Source organism: Falco peregrinus, chromosome 8 (genome assembly GCF_023634155.1).
Source record: "Falco peregrinus isolate bFalPer1 chromosome 8, bFalPer1.pri, whole genome shotgun sequence".
Lineage (NCBI taxonomy): Eukaryota > Metazoa > Chordata > Aves > Falconiformes > Falconidae > Falco > Falco peregrinus.
The window spans coordinates 55,867,482-55,887,666 of NC_073728.1; the positions used below are offsets into that span (position 1 = coordinate 55,867,482).

Here is a 20,185-nt window from a genome sequence, read left to right on the forward strand (position 1 = left end):
ACGCCTTTCTTTTTTTGGGAAGGGTCAGACAAAACAAGGACAGTCTCTCTGGCTTTGTGGAAACAAGAGGAGATGACCTTCTTTGTGCGGACTGTATCTTTTAAAAATGCAGACATGACAAATGAGCAAAGTGGTTCCTGTCTCCCCTGACTGTTTAAGTCCTGCAGGGAATTGTTTGCCCATGCCAGAGGATGGGTGGTCATTCACAAAACCACAGTATTTCAAATAGTGCCCGACAATGCTCTGTCCAAGCATAGCAATTCCTGGTCTGTCTCATGAGCATCCTGCTTGAATCGGGCTGTTGGTAAAGACTCTTTGACCCCCAAGATTTTCTGAAGCCATGTCTGAAAGGTGATTGTCACCCAGCAGGATGCCTAACCAAGCATGAACATTGAACACAGCCAGAGGCCCAGTAGTTGTGCTAAGCTATTTGACTGATCTGCAGCCTTCAGTGAAATTGATCCCACAGCAGCTCAGCAGCTTTTTGGGACCTTTTGAAAGGGTCTGTTTTTCCTGGGTAGATCCTTTGGGAGCTTTGAGCGTACCTGCCTCCACTTGTAGAGTTTGCATGAAGTCTCATAGGCTCTTTCTGCCAGGTTGATCAGCTCTGCCAGCCCTTGGGGGGGACATAGACAAGACTCGAGGGTGATGGTGCCATCTGTTTCTGCATGGCATCCATGGCCCGTCTTCCCTTTGGTGTGGAACATGCCTTTGCCTGAGTATTCCTGTGTTTGGAGATAGTCACAGTCTGGGTAAATAGCAGTATGTGTCGGTATTGCAGATTAGGTACTGGTTTTGATAGAAACAGGGAGCTGTGTTTGGGCTTTGGCCGGAATACCCAGCCACAACCCTGTCCTGTTCCCCAACTGTGGCTGTGGGCACTCACCTTGGGACCAGGCACGGCTTGAGGGATATCTTGCTGTGGAAAGGATGGCGTTGGAAGCATCACAGCCAGGATGGCAGTGCCCACCTCACACTACTGACCATCCGAGGGAAGCAGAGCCACGTGGGAATATTGCTGCACCACTCTGCTGTCCCCATGGGCTCTGCAGTGGTACCAGGGGATCCGGTGCCTCCAGTTCCCAGAGGAGAACACAGTGTGAATACGCTCTCAAGGAGGCTTCGTGGTTCTGCTGCACTTGCTCCTTGGAGATCAGATTGGTCTGAATCCAGGTGCCTCACAGCCTGGTAAAAGCCCTTTTCTCTGCAGAGGCCTCCCTCCTGTGTGTAAGGAACTACGTGTCTGGCACAAGCCCCCATTGTGTCTTGTTGTTTGAGTCTCCACTTCCAGCAGGTTTGTTCTAATGAGCTGAAAGACAGAGCAGAGCTGAAACAGATTCTGAACTGAAGTCAGAGACTAATAAAGTAGGGTGTGATATTAATTTCACCAGCAGCCTTGGCTAGAGCCGAACGTAGCACTTCCAACATCTAATTGGCTTTTAAAAATAAATTAGTCTGGTTTTCAGCTGCATATTTCCCATGCAGGACGTGTGGTGTTTGGCTGTGCCCTATTGTTAGATGGTCCCAACTGCTGTTGGGCGGTAAAATTACCCAGACCTTTTGACTTTGCAGTCTGCACTGTTAGCTATGGAGACATTCTTCCGTTGCCTTTCCTTCCCTGAGTCAGTAGAAGCTGATTTCTGTGGTTTATGGTGTGGATTCAAGGGAGCAGGATGTGGGAGGCTGGCTACTGGCTTCCATTTACGGGCTTTTAGAAGCAAGTGGAGCTGTATCTGTTTCTGCTGGCAGAGTCAGGTTCTCTTAAGTATGTGCAAAAGCATTTTTAAAATGGGAATTTGATTTCCTGCTGTCTGGTGAAACCAAGCAGGTGAAAAAAAAGCAAGGAAGAAGAATAGTGTCTGCCTTCCACTAAATGTGTAGGGAACTTTGGAAATCTGTCTTTTTCTTGATCTGTGTACAATGCTGACAGTGAAATTGCTCATAAGAGAGCATCATAAATTAAACTGCAGAGCCTGACACACAGGAAGAGAATTTGGATTCCTTCTGGCCATTATGCTTTAAATTGACGGCAAAGGAGAGGGAGATGCTATCCAGGCTGGCACTGAGCAGAGGTGCACAGCTCCCACCTCGTCTCTGCTGTAATAATTAGTTTCCCCTGGAAGTTGTGTGTTGGAGATGACCTTGTAACTAGGAGTATTGGCTGCAGTTTGGGAATATTTTAATTGATTAAGATTATTTTTGGACTAGTGATCTTATTAGAAAGGCAGTTGGTTGAGTGCCCCCTTGAGTTCCTATTATCCTTGTAGACAGATGAGCATTAAAAGGTTGGGTCAGAAGGAGCAAGGCCTGTTGTCTTCCCTGAATTTTCTTGGCCCCTTCTGTTTCTACCATCCATGCCTGCATTTATGCAGAGCACTCCAGGGCCTGTGAGGCTCTTTCCCAGCAGAGGTACAAACAGCCATAAATCCTAATTAAAAGGTGTGTTTTATTTTCTGGGTTTAAAAATAAAGAAGATTTAAGAATTCTTGGAATTGAGATGTGTGTGTATATTTTGGCCCATCAGGATTAATTGGATTTGCTTCAGCAGTTTGCTGTACTGTGGCTGTTTGGTAGAATGCTGCTAAGCAATTTAAACATCTTTCTCAAATGTATGAGGTTCGTACAACACGTGTCCTGCAATAATTTTACTCCTGCCGCTGTTGTAAATGTTGAGATTCTTCAGGACCCAGCATGGGGAACCAAGGCACGTACTCAGCTGTGCGGTGAAACTGGGCAGCCTGCTTGGCACTGGGCACACTGTTCCCCTCCAAAGCCCCAGAGGTGTTTGAGCCCTGTCTTGTCCCGTGATGAGCATACTGTAAACGTGTGTCTCTGTGCACAGAGCAGGCACTGGCAGCCGTGTAAAGTTTGGTGTGCTCATAAATCACATCCATGTCCTGGAAGAGAGCTGCAGATGAGAGTGTCAGGGTTGACCTTCCGGCAAGTGCAAGAGTGATGAGGGGAAGATTGATGCCTGGAGAGAAGAGCTGGGGATTTACAGGGCCTGCTAGGATTAAATTGCCCCTGTCTTAAGCTGGAGTAGGTTTAGCACTGTTAGACACGGCTTCTGGGGAGAGTGGGAGAGCTGTTGCTTAACCTCCTCCAGCGTATAATCCTAGCTTGATCCTGGTGTGATCCCATAGACGTCTCCCCACTCCCTTAGGTGTGGGCTGCCCGCAAGGTTAGCATGGGGCTGCTGCAGACCAAGGCAAGGAAGTTTGGAGTAGGAGAACCTGTGGCCTGTGGAAAACTGGAGAGGGGTGACATGCCAGGGCCTTGGAAGAGAGAGGATTTCACCTGCTGAGTGTGAGCTAGGCATCCAGCTTCTGGCAAGAGAGAACCTGGCTGTGAGGCAGCCTTTTGGAGACCCAGCAGCAGACCTTGGAAACAGGGCATGAAAACCAGGCTGGGTGGGGAAGAGGAGTCAGTCAAAGGAAAAAACCCTTAGGTGTGAGCATGGGTGTGTGTATGCACTTGCCGAGCATGATTGCTGCCTTGTTGTGAGCTGATTCTTAAATCAGTGGAAGTGAGGAATGCGTAGGTATTAGGGCATGTAAAAGCTGTAATGTATTAGGGTTTCAGGAAACCACTTAATAGTACGTCTTGCAAAATCTTAGTTGGATAAATAATTCAATTTGGTCTAGATAGTAACATTCCTGGATTGAAATCCTGCTAAAAGACTGTCGGCAAAAGCTGGTGATGGACAGAAGAGAGGCTCGTTTGGGAGAGATGTAAAGCTGAGGCCAAAAGGATCAATATTAGGTCTCTGTGTGTTTTAACATCCTCATTAATGATCTGTAAGAGGGAGCAAGTGGTGTATATACACTAATAAAATCTACAGATAACACTTAAAGCTGGAGATGTCTTGAATAAAACTCAGCATAGAGGTACAGTCCAAAGGACTTTACAGGTTCGGAAACACAGGCAACAGACAGCAGAAATTGATCACACTTGAAAATAAGCAGCATATCTGTTAGCATTAAAGTAGCCCAAGCCACATGCCCTGCCTTGAAGCCCCCCTCCTAGCACAAGAGGTAAGAGGCAGAGGCGTGTGGCCAGTTTGTGAGTCTCGTGAACAGCCAAAACAACTGCAGCTGCAGGCAGAGCCATAGGAAGCCCTGTCCCCGTCAGGCTTGGGTCTCTGCCTGAAACACTGGGTTTGATCCTAATCCTACCTGACTTAGAGAGACAAATTGGAAGTGGTCCAGTGCCAGCCTTCAGTAATGTGTACGCCCTCACTTAAGCCGTTAGGACAGCAACTTGCATAAATGTGTGCCAATTAAGCCTGTGACCATTCTGGTTGCAGACCGTGTGCTTAAAGCAGCATGCACTTTGCTTGTTTGTCTGGGTGTTATTCTGGGAGGCCTTGAGACGACAAACTTCTGAAGTATTCAAGCTTCAAAAATTAAACACTTGTGGCAATATGAGATAATAGCATGAGGAGTAAATAACAGCTGGCTCTCCTGCCCTCGGGGTGTATTAGCCTGAGTCCCCAGAAATGGCTAGGATTCTAGTTTTGGTCACCTGAAATTGTCTGGGCAGAGTACTAGAAGCTGCATGGCAGGAAACAGTCCTGGCTTACAGGGGTGTGATGTTCAGTTATAAAAAGGTTTTGTTTTTCTGAGTGCTTACAAATACCAACGTTTTAGGAAGGCCAAACAAATTATCTCTAAAATCATGGGCAGCAGGTGCAGTGCATGGTAGTGACTGGCATGAAGTCTATTGTCTCTACTACTTCTCTGTTTATGTCAGTCTGTAATTCTTTTTGCTCATTATGCTTATCACACAGCTTTTAATAGTTACAGAATGTGTTTGAATTATGTTTGAAATTCAAATTTCACACAAATAGATGCTTGTTCTTGAACCAGTGTTTGTGTCTGAGTAGCGGAGAGGAGGGGGGCTGGTAGTATTTCTTACATATTGTATGTGTTCACCGTATTTTTTTCCATTACAGCAGGAGTCAAAGGAAGAGAGCAGATTGCAAAAGAAGAGAACAAAACAGCAGCTGGATAGAACGAAGTTTGCTGCTAAAAGAAAAATTGCACGTACGTCTTGAGTGTGGGGCTGGGTGCTGGAGACTGGTGCTGAGCAGCTTCTGCTGTTTGTGTTAGAGATTATTTCCCTTGCAGAAAGGCTGTGATGTGGCTCGGGGATGCACAGCTCTCGGAGAAGACCCTTCTCAGGGGTAAAATTTGCCTTTGTGAATAGGCACTCTGTCACTTGTTTTCTCCCCAGGCAGTGTGTGTGCAGACTGGTATGCTTCCAAAATAAGTGTGCGAGGGTGTTGGTACCTCACTGGGTTTCAAGATTGGTTGAAGCTGATTTGAAAGCACTGTCAGTCACAAACTGCTTTTCTGTTCAGGCCCCTCTGCTGCTGTCTTTCCCTGAAACGTTGTGATGCTCTGACCCGGCAGGCGCAGCTCAGGAAAGATCTGAGTTGCAGCTGACAGTTCTCTGAAATTATTGGCTTGTAGCATGGGGGCAGCTGGAGAAGCCAGCAACGTTGGGCATCATAGGGAAGGATGTTAAGAACAAGAGATCTGTTTTATGTCATTTTGCTGTTATATAAAGTGTTGGTGCACCCACATCAGCACTGTGTTCAGTTCTGGTCTCTGCATCTCAAGGACACTATGGTACCTCCGGAGGAGGGCAACCCAAGCCATGAAGGGGATGGAGCAGCTGCCTTATGAGGACAGACTAGAAAGCCTGGGGCGGCTCTGTTTGGGGAGGAAGGTGGGATCAAAGTTCACATCAGGAAGGCAGTGCCTCGGCTGAACGCAGAGCTGTTGTTTACTAGCTCCTACAGCCAGGGTGCAGTTGGTGGAAGTAGCAGGAGATATGTTTAAAATGGGTGAAGGAACGTAATGCTTCACACAGCATGTTGTGGATTCCTGGAAATTTTTGTCACAGGAGGTTGTGGAGGGGTCAGTATCAGCAGCTCTAATAAGGGATTAAATGAATTCATGGATAATAGGTCTATAAACAGATGCTAAAGGGAACAGGCTGGCATGTTTCCACTCATATTCTGCAAGCAGCATTTCTGAAGACCGGGGATGTTCAAGCAGAAGGGACTGCTGAGTGTGGCAAGGCTTCCCTGTACTCCCCGTACAGCACCACTTGTTACAGCAGCCGGGCGGGCCGACTGTTTCTCTGCCCCAGCGGATCTGCACTCACGTTCTTGTGCTCTGCAAGGCAGGAGTCCATCTAGCATGTTAAATTCAGAACGTTTTAAAATGGGAGAGATGTTGTCTCCTGCAAAACCCAAAGCGATCACTGAGCAAAATGGAGCACACCAGTGCTCTGCAAGCAGCAGCAGTTGGGCTTGTCAGTCCTCACAGGGCTTGTGTGAATTAAATTGTTTTTAATAGAGGCCTAAGGCCATAGCATGAAACATCCTGGCTCTTTGTGGGAGTTGAAACCCACTGTGCATGTCCTGTGTTGAACAAGTAAGATAGCAAAGTCAGAAATGGGGAAGAGTTCCTTCTATTTTATTTTTTTCTTCTTTTTCTTCTGTTTCTCCCAGAAGAAATAGAACACCAGATAAAAGCTGAAACCCCACCTTGGAGATTCCGTAAAAATGTGGCCAAACATACGGTGCTAAGAACAGGGAGTTGCTGGAGTTGGATGTCCTCATTACATTGTTGAGCGTGCTGGGTTTTGGGAGCTGGTGCTGTGTGAAAGGTGTTCGGCATGCTCCAGAAAATCCGCAGGAGACAGGGTTGGCTCTCTATCCGTTGTATAATGGAAGAGTTCTGCTGTGTGTCTAGATGTTGAAATTACTGATAATAGTTTTTCTCCTCCTGGGGCAAAAGCTACCTTTTTTTTCCCTTTTTTTTTTTTTTTTTTGTGTGTGTGTGTGTGTACATGTCTGCCTCCTTGAAGTGCAGGAGGTTGGGGGTGCCTAGCACTGCTCGGTCAGAGAGCAGTTGCTTGTTTAAGCATATGTGATGGTGGGTCTGTTCTCTCATTTATAGGAAGCTATAATTAGGCTTTAGGTGTTTGCTTTTAGGCAAATTAGGATTTGAAGTAGTAATTATTTTTCTCAGTGTCTTTAAATAAATTCTTTGAATTGTGAGGCAAATTGTCTTTTGTAAAGATTCGGTGCTTCTGGGTAGAGCAAGTTCTTTCTCCTCAAAACTGGAAAATTTCAGATATTTGTAGGCTCTGGTTATAAAGCGTATCCTCCCATTTTTGCTTTGTTGTGGTTTTATTCATTTTAACCTAAAGCCATAACTAAAATATATCTGTGACGTTTCATCCTGACAGGATAAATGGAAATGCAAAACCTAAAGAAATCTCTTTCTCTTTTTCCGGAGGAAGTCAGTGCTTTAAAGCACATTTGAATGTTTTTACTGTAATTGCACTTTGGATATGTAGAAATACTGAGATTCCGTTTCTGTTATTTTTGAGTAAATCTCTTGCTACTAAGTAGAACTACAACTAGTGGGGTTTTGCATCTAATTCACTTTGCAAATGTCAAAATGGAACATAAATCGCTTAGCAAATTGCCATATTAGCATTTAAAAAGGCTCTGAAATGGTTTAATTTGTTTAGGGCTGCAATGTCTTAAAAACGGTTTCTCCCTGACCCCTCCTTCCCATCTGTGGGTTTCTTGGATACCCTGGTCCCTGGAGAGGCACTGGGATTTCATGCTGTGTTGGGATGGATGCGAGGCGAGTGGATTTTAGTGTGAGACACAGTTCCCAGCCGGAGGTGCGGGCGCTTCCCCACCTGGCAGCGGGAATGGGCTTCTGTGAGGTGTGCCATGTGTGTGAGCTGGGCGGAACAGAGCATGTCTGTCCAGACAGAGAGGGGCCATTCCTCCCCTGCCCCACCGGTGTGCTCCTGGAGTGTGGCTCGCCTCCGCTGCACGCTCAGTGCTTGCGCCTGGAGCGCTCCAGAGGTCTGTTTGCACACACCGGTTGGGGGCTAATGCAGCTCTCTGGATTTCTAATCATTGTAAATTATGACCGGTGCAATCAACATCAAGTTTAATAAAACACACGATGCTGAGATCAGATGTGGAGCACAAAATACCGTCAGCTCTGGACCGCTCAGCTTAAAGCAGGTCAGGTCTCCTGGAAGGCATGAGCAGAACTGCTCTTTTCTCTCCCCACCGTAATGCCAGGTGGATTTAAACTCGAGATTTCCCCATCTCAGGAGCACCTACTCAACTGGAACATACACTAAGTGCATCTTGTTTGTCGCTGGTTTCTTTGCCAGAGGCAGCATTTGTCTGGCACATTCCCTGTCCCCAGAGGGGAAATTGCTGTGCCAGAGAGGGAGAAGAAAACAAAATGTACAGTAGTAACTCGCCAAAAAATGTTTCTTTTTATTAAGCTTCATGGATGTTGATAGCCTGAACTGGTGAACGCTTAGGCCCCCGTTTTAATTTAAGCACGTGGAAAGTCTTGTGTTGTGGGGCGCTGATCACGTGCGCTGCTTTTCTTGCACGTGTCAGAGTTTGCAGGATCTGGCATGATTGCTGTTATGGTTTGGGCAGGGAAACAAATCAGCACACGCTTATTGAATGCTTGGGAGGTGTTAGGTATTGTGGAAGTACTGTGTGTTACTGCTTTTCTTGGGGATGGGAGCCTTCTTCATACACTGGACTGTCGTGTGCTTTCCATTAAAGGATGCATTATTTTTTTTTCCCCTGGTCCCTGCTGGCTGTAACATAGAGTGACTTTGTCCAAGGACAAAAGATCCCTGAGTGCACTGCAGTCTGCCTTCGCTTCAACCTCTTTCTTAATTTTTAAAGAAATTAAAAAAAAAAAAAAAAAGAAAGAAACAAAACTAAACCCCCGACCTGAATCTAAGTGCTGATTTAGTAGGACATGTAAAGGCATCTACGGCTGGTAATCAGAACAGTCCAAAAATGCTTCAAATCCTGCTTGGGTGGGGGAGAACCAGCCTGCCATTAGCAACGAGCTGGGGGAAGGGCAAAGCAAAGCCTGCTGCTGTATGGATGCACCTCAATGCAGCAGTGCCGTGATGCACGGTCTGTGCTAAGACCAGTGCAATCCCAGGCTGCTTCAAGGGAGGCTGCGCTGCTGTATTTTGGTGGCGGCTGGTGGGAAGAGGAAAAGGGGAGCCTGCAACTTTTGAATACATCTTTATCCAGGAAACTGTCTGTTTCCGAAAGTGGCTGCAGTGAAGGCATGTTTTGTGCTTGGGCAGCCTTCCCATTCAAATTGCGTGCCTTAAAGATGTTTTAGCCCATCAGAGAGCAAGCCTTTTGGTTCATGCATGAGATGGCGCATGCAGGATTCTGCCTGAAGGAAGGAGCGGGTTTTGAAGGAAATCTGTCAATTTGTTTCAAGTGAGAAGATGTATTTTTTCAGCTCCTGAGAGTGCTGTTGAGTTGTTTTTCAAGCTGCACTCTATTCTGCAGGCATTGTATATTTTAAGCGTGGTGAAAGTGTTGAATCGAATCTAAGTAAATAAGTGTTTTCCAAAGTAACTAACTGCTTAGTTTCTAAATAGCCAGTCTTGGCTTCTGGTTTGCTCTGAGTGAGGAATATTTCAGGAAGATGTTTTCTGCTGAAATAGCAGTTAGAACTGTAGAAAACCTGTTTCCCATGCATGACTGACTTAGTGATGCAGTGGAGTGGTGATGTGAGAAGAAGGGGGATGTATGCATGTGAAAGATCCTCCATGATACCAGTGAGCAAGTAACATTATCCTTCACAGAGCTTTCCACCTGCGGCTCGGGGTGGGTGAACAAGACGTAGTGCTCTTTCTCTTAGGTAGGTCTTCTGTGGTATTGCAGGTATCTGTGTGTCAGAAGGTAGTGAGGTGTGCTATTTGGCTAGTAAAAAAGTGTATTAAGATGGGTTCTGTATCTTGCCTTACTGCTGAGCCTATCTGATATAAAAATGAGCACACTTCGGAGATCTGTCCTTTTCCCCTCTCCTTGAACATGTGTTTTGCAGCTGTAGGGTGTGTTGTTTGATGAGGGCAAATGAAAAGTCCTGTTGCTATTAATATACCCAGGGAGTCAGAGTTTAGATTGCTGTAGAAACCCTAACTGAAGTTCCTGACTTGGGTTATCTTTTTCACTTAGTCTTGCCTGCTCTGGTTTTGGTGGCACATTTTTGGGAAAGCTGAAGTTTAGGTGTTTTACTCTGCATTCCTCCTGGGCAGGCGGCACCCTTGGACGTTTCTCCCAACATGATGGGTATAGCTTGGGTGTTTACATACACCTGCAGCTGTGACTTGACATTATCCTATTTCTTCTGCTGTAGAGATGACTGAAGAGGAACAGTTTGCACTGGCCCTGAAAATGAGTGAGCAAGAAGCTAGACAAGTGAACTGTCAAGAAGAGGAAGAGGAGGAGCTCTTGAGGAAGGCCATTGCTGAGAGCCTTAATGTAAGTGTGCTTCTGTGAAGAGGCTTACTGGGGTTCTTCAGCAGCATTGCATTCTGTGCTTGCTTTGCCACACTGCACAAAAGAAGGTTTTACTGGGGGCCTAGCTATTTCCAGCATGAGCTGGAACTACAGCAGTTGCAGAGTAGTTGTTTTGTACCATTCCTAGTGAGAGGGGCGTATGAAGTCTTAACTCCAGCTGTCATCTGTTTTGGGGTACACAGTTCTGATCAGGGTTGTGCCTGTGTGTCTAGAGTCCAGGTGACGGCTGCTAGTGTGCTGGGGGAGCCCTTGGTATGCTCTGCTGGTAGACAACATGCCTCTTGGAGAATCAACCTTTTGTTTTTCAGAGCTGTCAGCCCTCGGATTCCTCTGATGCAACCCCTCAGTTGTCTGCAGAAGCACTGGGCGCACAAGGCCAAAGCCAGCCTGCTGAGAAAGAAGGCTCTGAGATCCTGGGAGATCTGGCGCTTTGCCCTGACACCCCTCGCTCTGAGTGCAGCTCCCACTCACAGAGCACTAGAGCTGATGGGAATGGACAGATGGATGTCGCCCGGAGCCCCCTGGTAGTGTTGAGGAGGTTAAGCCAGGAAATTGTCGAAAGCTCACTAGTATCCAGCATAATCGTGTCTCCGGGGAAGGGCCAGCCTGTGACAAGGTCAAGTGAGAAGCCTTCCTCATCAGAAAAAAGTGATTCTAGTAACATGTTACCCAGGACTCTCAGAGAGGACCTCATCTCTTTGAGTCCCACCTTTGGCAGGGTGACTTCAGGCTCCTGGCGACTGACACCTCGGAGACTGTTCACAAGCCCCTCCGGCTCTTCCAAAGCAACAGGCCATGAACCAAAAGAGCAGTGCCTGTCCTGCACTCGCCATTCTGCAGGAGAAGGTGGTGCCGGGAGCTCAGCCACACCTAGGAAGAGCTGGACCGCAGAACAGTGTGGCAGCCCCAGGAGGAGTGGTGGAGGAGCAGGTACCAAACACACCTCACAGCCTGGGCACGCCACCAAAGTCGATGTTTCCACAGAGCAAGCGGAGCAGAACGAGGTGCCTGACTGTACCCCTGAGCTTTGCGTACTGAATCCGGCGGAGGAGAAGCACAAGCAGGAGGAGACCAGAGACACAGTGCACTATTACTGGGGCATCCCCTTCTGCCCCAAAGGGGTGGACCCCAACCAGTACACCAAAGTCATCTTGTGTCAGCTGGAGGTTTACCAGAAGAGCCTGAAGCAGGCTCAGAGGCAGCTATTGCATAAGAAGGAGTTTGGTAACCCAGTTGTGCCCAGTTCTTCCTTGAGCCAAAATGAGCTTGGGAAAGGAGAGCAGATGAGTAGGGAGAATGGGGTTGCTGATGGTACAGAAGATGGAGACCCAGATGGGCAGAAGGAGTCTGAGAGCATCACTTGGCTCCTTCCTTCAAAGAGGAGGGAGGCAGAGAGTCCAGGGCATAGCACTGAAGAAGAGAAGAACTCCACTTCTGATGATGAACCTACCACCAGCTACTGCCAGGTAAGAGCTTCGCCACTGAGCAGATGTTGAGCAGTCCTGCTCTTCTGCCCATTTTAGGGTTCAGTCCCTTCTGCAAACCAGGCATTGCTGTTTAAAGCTCCTCTTAAAATTTAGGGTCTTCCTCCCCTAGCCCCGCAGTTTACAGTGAAAGGGAGAGGCAAAGCATACAGGCTGATACCCAGCTCACAAACGGTAGGGGCCATCATGCAGCCTGGCAGTCGTCCATTAATGCACCACTGAGAAAAAGACTTCCAGCTGACTGGCCTTCTCGAGAGGGTGTAGCCTGGCAGTGTGTCAAGGTAGCGAGCACAGAGCTGATGCTGACCACCGCCAGCTCTGGCAAACCAGCTTATAAACCCATGGCAACGTGGAGAGCTCTGTGTTTTCCTTTGCGAACAGACATGTGGCTTTTGTCCTTGCAGTGTAGCCTTTCCTTTTTACACCTACATGCTCATCTGTGTCTGCGCGTGCTTCACCCTTGCAAGTGCTCTTTTCCCTAGTGGTCCTGCAGTTTTGGCCGGGAGAGGCTCTGCGTGCTCACAGGCGTCTTCTGCCTGTCATGGGTGATCTGTCATCACGGCAATGCTCGTCGTCCTTGTTCTGGTGGTTGGGCACCTCTCTGGCTTGCTTGTTGGGTCTGCTAGACGCTAGGTGTCAGCCTCTGTCTCCGTCAGGACTCTCTTGTTGGAGCGGAAGGCAGCTTTCTGTCACTGCTAAGTTTAAACAGATTGCTAGTCAGATGAAGTATTTATTACTGCTGTATTTTAGGTTTGTGTCAGCCTTTTCCAACCCTCATTTTTCATAATGACTTCACTCCCGGATCATTGTATAACTTTATCTTCTCTATGACTGAAGCCTCAGCTCTGTTGTTCCTGTTTTCAAGTGTATTTGATCATTTACCCTGGTGTTAGAAAGATACTTAACTTGTTTTGTGATATTTATATTCTGTCTTGTAATATTGAACACTTAGGAAAAACGTCATGTCTGCATTTTCTGGTTGCAGAAAAAGAGCAGAGCAGCCTGTGCTGAAATGTGACTTTTCATGACAGTGCTTCGGCTTGGGTTTAGCAGATATGGATTTAAACAAGCCTTAGAGGTGACCTGCAGAGGAAAGAAACCGACTTGTGCCCTTTTTCATTTCTTTAGGATAGATACAAAAGACCTGAAAGGTTCTTAAGGCAAACTGCTTTTTTTTCGTCTCTGTCTTTTTCTGTTGAAGGGGAGGTCTTCATCTGGAGGACTGGGGTGACTGCAGGTCTCTGGAGGTGTGCTCTAAAACCCTTGGAAAGCTACAGCAGCTGGGAAGGGTGTGAAGTTTTAATCAGTATTGAAAATTGTGGGGTATTTTTTATTATCTGTTTAATACCTAATTAATTCTTCAGAGAAAAGAGGTTTTAGTGGTGCTGAGTGGGAACTTGCAATGTACTCATCCTGACCACAAGTGCTCTCTCAAAGAGCTATAATGTGTATGTAATGTAGTCTTTCTGATATTTTTAAGGTGAAAAAATAAGGAAGTGGGAGGGGGAGCAGACTTTAGAATTTCAACCCTAGCCCAAAATTTTCCAGTCTTTTATTTACTTGAGAGAAAATGATTTCTAAATGCCCTTTCATCTGCTTTATCACACATGGCTTGAGAGGTTGCTCCCTTCTCCTGCCTCTCTGTGCAGCCGCATGCTGAGGCCAGCGCAAGTGATTTACTTGCAAGATCGATATGTTGGATGTTTGCTGGTGCCTTGTCTCCATTTTTTTCCTTCTATCAAATACAATTCTACTGGCAGTGACAAAGCAAGGGCCCAGAGTGGTTGTGTCCCTAATGCGCTGCATCGCTTGGAGACCCCTGTTGCCTGTACTGCCCTGGGGCTCCCCCAGTGCCACCAGGACTGCTTTGCTAGTGGGGCTGGTGGCAGGTTTTAGGCTGTGCCAATGCTAGAAACCATACATGGGGACTCAAAGCTGTCCTTGAAAAAGCCTTGTGTGCTGTGTATTGTACCAGTGAAATGCAGGTGCAAATGATGTGCTTGAGGGAGCTTGCCTCTACCCCTGCTCCAAAACCCTCACCTGGAGCAGGCAGAGTTCTGCCCTGGCAGTGGCCAACTGCTGCAACTGTCGCCTGCAGCCAAGGGGTGTTTGCACAGAGCAAATCCTGGTTGTCAGGAATCATCATAGCCTGTGAACCTGCACTAACAAACTTCAGTGCTAATAGAATCAATTCCTTCATAGCCTTTCAAATAAGGTTAGGGGACTCTTGGTCTTTAAAAGATTCAGAGGGAATAGACCCAATTCTGGAGAGTTAGAGTCTGGTGACCTGAATTAGTGCCATACTTTATAACGTATGTACTAGGAAAAACAGAAATGTGGCCCAGCATTCCTGACCAGGGTAGAGGTGGTGTTAAGATATGCACAGTTCAGGAAAAAGAGAAATTTAAAGGAGGAGGTGTGATATTTTATGTTGATGATGTAAGGAACAGCACAGATAAAACAGAATATTTGGGGGTTGGAGTCACTTTAGGGAAATCTTGACAGGAGGCTTTGTTTTGGGCTTGCTGGGGAAGTACATCAGCCATCCAGGAGTGGAGCTGATCAAAGTTGAAACCTATGGTGGAAATCAGACTTTGAGAGTTTAATAGACTTGAGAAAGGGGGAGGAAAACCCCTTGGCTTTCTTTGAGAAGTAGCATGAGAAATCGCAGGCCTGACAGCAAGGACTGCCAATAAACCGTTGTAATTCCACCTGATTAGAGAACGGCAAGTGTAACGTACACTGAAGAAGAAGAAAGGGATCTGGGTAATGACTGGCATGTTAGCCTGACCTTGGCAGTGTATAAGGCTTTTGAACAAATTTTAAAGGAAAGAATAAGTGGAGTCATAGAGCTAAATGAAAAATGGGATAAAATGCACACGGATTTGCCAGCTGTAGATTGCACAGGTTAATCTGTTCCCTCTCTTTGATGGGACAGCTGATTTCCCAGTCAAGAAAAATGCAACAGATCTTACCCACAAAGAATTTCAGAAAAGTACCTCTCATGGTCAAACATCAGCTGTACCAGTTGATCAGGTCATCCTGGCTCAGGCAAATAGATTTTAAACTGGAGTAGGTGAAGGCTGCTGGGGTGTGTGAGGAGGTGTAAGGTGACACTAAAATCATTGGATTGTTTAGTTTTGCACAAATGGAGATGGAGAAGAGCTACAATTGCTGCTTACAAGTGTGTCAGGCTAGATGCTGGGAACAGGCAGAGGGTGTGGAGGGTGATAGAGAAGGATGACATGAATGAATGGGCATGGACTGTCCAGGAACATGGCTTGGCAGCAAGGTAACAAAACGTACTGCCAGGCATTGTTGAAGGAGCTGCTGAAACACCTTACCAGGGTGATGGAGGGGAAAAACCAGACTAGTTCGGGATGGGTACTTAGCCATTTTCAGAAAAATATGCATAGCAGACTGGGTGCAATGTCATGGACAGAATCTGATGACCCAGCAGATCTTAGTTAACTGTGTACGTTGTTTTATATGATATCAGAATTTTCCTTTCCAGGCCTCCCAGGTGCTGCCTGCAGAGGATGTACGTGAAGATGGGGAGCCCATGCAAATTGCACAGGGGTGAGTAGGGTGACTTCAGACCGTGGGACTCATGGGCTCACTCCAGTGATGTGGGCTCTTCCTTTCTCCCTGGAGTATTTGGGGTGCAGTCTCGCTGGGGCTTGCTGCAGGACCTGGCAGCAGGGCTTGCTGGAAAGGCTGGCTGTAGTAGCTGCTGTTAGTTAGCCCTGGAAATAGGGAAAGAGGTGGGACACAAATGGGGAGATCAGTTACACTTGTTACTTTATAAAATGTGCAAGGTGCCTTCTAGTACAAGATGAGGACTTGATCCTTGCCCTCTGAAGCTAATGTGACATGGTGCAGTAAAGCTGTGGAGATGGGTAGGTGAGCTGAAGGTGAGTTACAGCCATGCAGTCACATGGTCTGTCTGGGAAGGCACATAGGCAGCATGGTGGAGGGTTTACTGGATTTCTGTGTGTATTTTTATGTTCTTGCCTTACTGCTGAAGAGGAAAGAAGGGAGGAGGAAGCCAGACGGCACTGCCTATCAGCCAAAGATAGAGTGCAGTGCTCCAGAAAAGCCACTTCAGCAGATGACAGGTGTGGGACAAGTCAACATGATTTTCTTCGGATTTAAGCCTACTCCTCTTTTCCTTTTTTTTTCTTCCCCTTCCTGTGGGATGCAATTCTGCAGCAAAGGCTGTGGGAGAAAAAGGGCAAATGGGAGAGGATTCAAGGAGCAAGTTACAAGAGAGGCCAGATAATGCCATGTTTTTAATTTGCTGGATTTTATAATTTAAACCTGCTTTGGAACAAAACTGCCAACTTTCCTCTGATCTAACGGCATTTGTCCTGAGCAGTTAATATCAATATGCAGAGTACGAAAATCCCTCTTGCTTGCACCTTTCTAACAAGCTTAAAGCTTGCCTTGGGGAGCAGAAGGAACCTGCAGCTACCGTTGCTGCTGAGGCTGATGAGTCTGTGACAGCCGAGGTCTGAGCCTGTGTGCTTGTGTAGAAGGCACCGAGGTGTGCGCTCCGCAGTGCTGGCCTCCCGCCTGCTTAAGACAGAAGAGGCCAGGGCTGAACATGAAGAGAGGGACCTCTTTCATTTGGTGCAGCTGGTGGCGTTAGTTTGGGATGTTCCCCAAGCCGCCCAGGAGCCCCTGGCTTGCCCACCTTGGGGCCAGGATGCACCTGGGTGCTGCGGCCCCTCCTTGAGCAGCTGGCACATCTGCAGCAAGGCAAGAAATGGCTGCAGTCTTTGCAGTTTTGTGCACATTAAGTGTTGCCATCTGGCTCCTGGTAATTTGCCAGCACAGCCCTCTCTCGGGTAAGGCTCAGGCACCCCGACCGGCTGGCCTCAGCAGTACTTAATAGGAAAACACAGCTCGGAGCTGTCTGGAGGTAGTGAAGCAGTTTAGGAAGCAGCAGCAGCGAGAATAGGCTGCTTTGTTTTCTGCGGGCCACTCTGCCTGATTGTTTTACACTTTGTGCAGAGCATGGTAGATTGGGGTTTTAATAAATGATTATAGGCTTTGTTACCAGGAGATAGTTGGTGTAGCAAGAAATGTGGTTTGACTTCAAATTGATTAGCCCATTTTATAAATGTCATAGCAAGTTGTTTTGTGTGAGTTCTTTTGAAGTGAGCCCTGATGTTAGACACAGAGTAAAACATGCTCAGCCTGGATTCATAACAAATGCTTTGAGATGCTTTATTTAGAGAGAAAAGCCACTTGTGATTTCCTATCACAATTTTGTTATTTATCATAAATCAGCAGTGGCTGTTCTCTCCTCTCTAAGGCCTGTGGTTGAGCTTAATAAATCTTCTATTTGTCAGTATGGGGATTCATGTTTTAAAGTGTGTTCTTGCATACTTGATCAGACTAATCAGAAAGCCATGCAAAGCGCTGAGTGTGTCAGCATGGGTGCCAGACTTACTCAGCAATGCTTGCCTGTTTCGGAAAGACACTGTGAGTGTGGGGGTAGGAAGAAAAAGGAGGAATCCGAAGGTCAAAACGGGAGGAGTGATACCCGGTGCTGCCTGGAGGAACAGCCGTGCTAATGCTGTTAGGACTTTGCTGCAGGGAAGCCTTGCCTGGTGTTGCATCCATGCTGCTTCTGACTGCTGTGCAGAGCGATAAGGAAGCAAATTAGCAGTGTGAGGAGGGAGGGGGGAATGCAGGATAAATCAAGTCTGTGTCTTTCCTGTTTGAGGGTTTTCTCCCCCAGACAGAAAGAGGCACGGTGCTGGTACCTGCACAACTCCCAAATCTTCTAAGAGTAGAAAGAATCAAGAGTGTCCCACACTTGCGAGCAGGTATTTTTACTCCCCTGACATGAAACAGGGACCCTTTGAGCCTTTTTGTCAAGGGCTTCTAGAAGAAAAAATGTTCCCTTTGGAATTTCTGTTTAGGACAGCATTTTAGACCCATATTTTGCTGTTATCCTCGTCATTTCTGGCTATTAGATATTGACCATTTGGAAATTACAGCATAGTCTGCTGTTCTGAACTGTGTGAGACAGGTGGGTGTGACACAGGCTGTCACACCTACTGGATTGGAGATTTATATTATATTTATATTTTGAACAGCATCTCTGTGTTGACCCCACTTGGTGGTAAAAGGAGCCCAGATACTGGCACAGAAAATTCTGCTGATGAAGAGATATCTGTTTGCCCAGGTAAGAGGTGCTTGAGAATTTTGCACCAAAAGTTGCACACTTAGAAAATTCAGAGAAAAGAAGAGAATTTTCAAGTAACTTGAACAAACCGAGATTTCTTTCCCAGCTGTGTTTGTCAGGGCTGAAATGATCCAGATAAATTAGTTTGATTCTCTGTTTTTGGACCCACTTCCTCTAAGACAGTTCAGTGACCAGAGATTGCTGAGGACTTTCTGCTGAAGAGACACTAGGATGTACATTGCTGTGGAGGAGTCACTCAAAACAAGGTGTTAGGAGTGGTCTCTTCAAGAGGTGCAATCAAGAAATTTTCAGATTTTTCAGTGCCAAGATACGTGTACAGTGTGAGAGCTGAAATAACTTTTGTCTTGCATTAATTAAACATGTTTGGGATCAATGTGTTTTTCTTCCTTGGTCTCTCCTACTACATTTGAGATTTTCCAGTCCAGGGTTTTAAGTGAGAAAAATTGATGAAGAGACTGCTCCTGTTCACAAGCAGCTGTAGAGAGAGAGGTCATGGTGGTGCTTGGAGGCATATTTTGTTGCTAGGGAAGATGTGGAGGTCTAAAGATGGTGCATCTGCAAGACAGACCGCAGAACAGGAGCTCTGTTTGTCTGGAAGTGAGAGAGCACTCTATTCTTGCTTTGTCTCTATCCCAGCAAGTGTGCCAGGCACTTTCCTTTTGTCTAGTCTCACTCCCCATGAAGCCACAAAGCTTCGGTGGCTTTGTCCTCACACTGCTGTGCTGTGACTTTAACCCCTCATCCGGCTGTGTTGTTGCACATTGTCTGAAACATTTGTGGCAAGTCTAAAAAATGTTTTGAAACTGTGATAAGACTGTTAAGAAATGGACCAATTTACATCAACAAGTGAGGAGATTGGGGGCTGCAAACCTGTGCTGACGTGGAGGTGTTTTTCTGCAGAGATCCAGCCGAGTCCACTGGAAGCTATTGAAGTGGAGAGAGAAGAGCTCTGCTCGGGCAGCGGGGATGAACCTATGCAGGTAAAAGAGCTTGAAGTTGGGGAAGGGTCCTGTTTCCTCTCCTGCCTTCTAGACCGTGGTTCAGCTGAGCTGTGCTGGCGTTTCCCCTTGGGTAGCTGGGAGCTTGGGCTGCTGCCGCTGGGATCCTCACAAACTGTTCCCTCTTCACTTTTCTCCACTGCTTCGTAACGCTAGTCCCTTTTGGCTGGGGACTGTGTGCAGCTGCTTCTAGAGCCTTTCAGTCCTGTAGCTGGAGAGTTGTTACCAATTCCAGCTTTTTCTTTTATCCCACACGCACTGCTGCACTGGAGGATGCCATCAGTGTGGACGGCAGTGCTGTTGCCCATGTTAGTGATGCAGAAGGGGCCCCAGGAGCTGTGAGGGGAGTCCTAGTAAACCTCAGTCACTCGTGTTGTGACATGCTTTTCCACAGTCCTTTGAACTTCGGTATTTGTTCTCCACAGACCATCTCCAAGAGGCTAAGAGGAGAGGTTCACCCAGAGGCTGGGCTGGGTTAAAGATGACATGGAAGTGTTGAGGGCTGGCGGTGGTTTGCAGTCCAAGCAGAGTGACCTGAGCCTGGGAACTTTGATTTCAGTGCAGTAGTAGTTAATAGCTATAGTAAGTCAGTGGTGGGGCCATCATCTTACCTCCTGATGCAGATGTGCGCTGTTGTGTGGCTCCTTTCCCCCTGTTGTCACACCTGCACAGCAATTGCTTTGCAGCTGTCACTGTACCAACATCTGACTTCAGTTCCTGCTTCTGATAGAACTCCCTTTGTCTATTAATTTAGAGAGTGATATCAAAGGGGTTGCCAAGTGCTCCTCTGGCAGGGTACATGAATACAGAATCATACAGCTCTTGACAAGAGGATTCATTTGTGGAAAGCTCATTCTGGGAGTCTGCAGCTTGTACAGTGCGTCTGCAGCTCCGACGTCTCATTGTCACAGGCCTCTTAATAAACCAGCTTCTGCTGTTGTGTGCCTTTCATTCTGCAGGTATCTCAAAGCACTGCTCAGTCAATTAGAGACTGCAGCAGGGAGAGGCGGTGGTCCTGTGCTGAGCTGGGTAGCTGCAGCCACTGAAGCACGTTCATGACCCATTTTGCTGC

At 46.9% G+C, this 20,185-nt stretch overlaps 1 protein-coding gene across 15 annotated transcripts in view; it reads left to right on the top strand.

Annotated features, from left to right (window-relative positions):
* Window positions 1-20,185, top strand: part of UIMC1 (ubiquitin interaction motif containing 1) — a 39,493-nt gene that overhangs the window by 6,937 nt on the left and 12,371 nt on the right. For 13 of the 15 annotated variants that reach the window (XM_055811628.1, XM_055811629.1, XM_055811627.1 and 10 more), the window contains 6 exons: window positions 4,955-5,045; window positions 10,248-10,372; window positions 10,720-11,877; window positions 15,410-15,474; window positions 18,006-18,094; window positions 19,016-19,095. In XM_055811628.1, coding sequence (XP_055667603.1) covers window positions 4,955-5,045; window positions 10,248-10,372; window positions 10,720-11,877; window positions 15,410-15,474; window positions 18,006-18,094; window positions 19,016-19,095 — 1,608 coding nt within the window. The remainder of the gene's footprint in view (window positions 1-4,954; window positions 5,046-10,247; window positions 10,373-10,719; window positions 11,878-15,409; window positions 15,475-18,005; window positions 18,095-19,015; window positions 19,096-20,185) is intronic. The other 2 variants (XM_055811631.1, XM_055811639.1) reach the window with 1 other exon arrangement.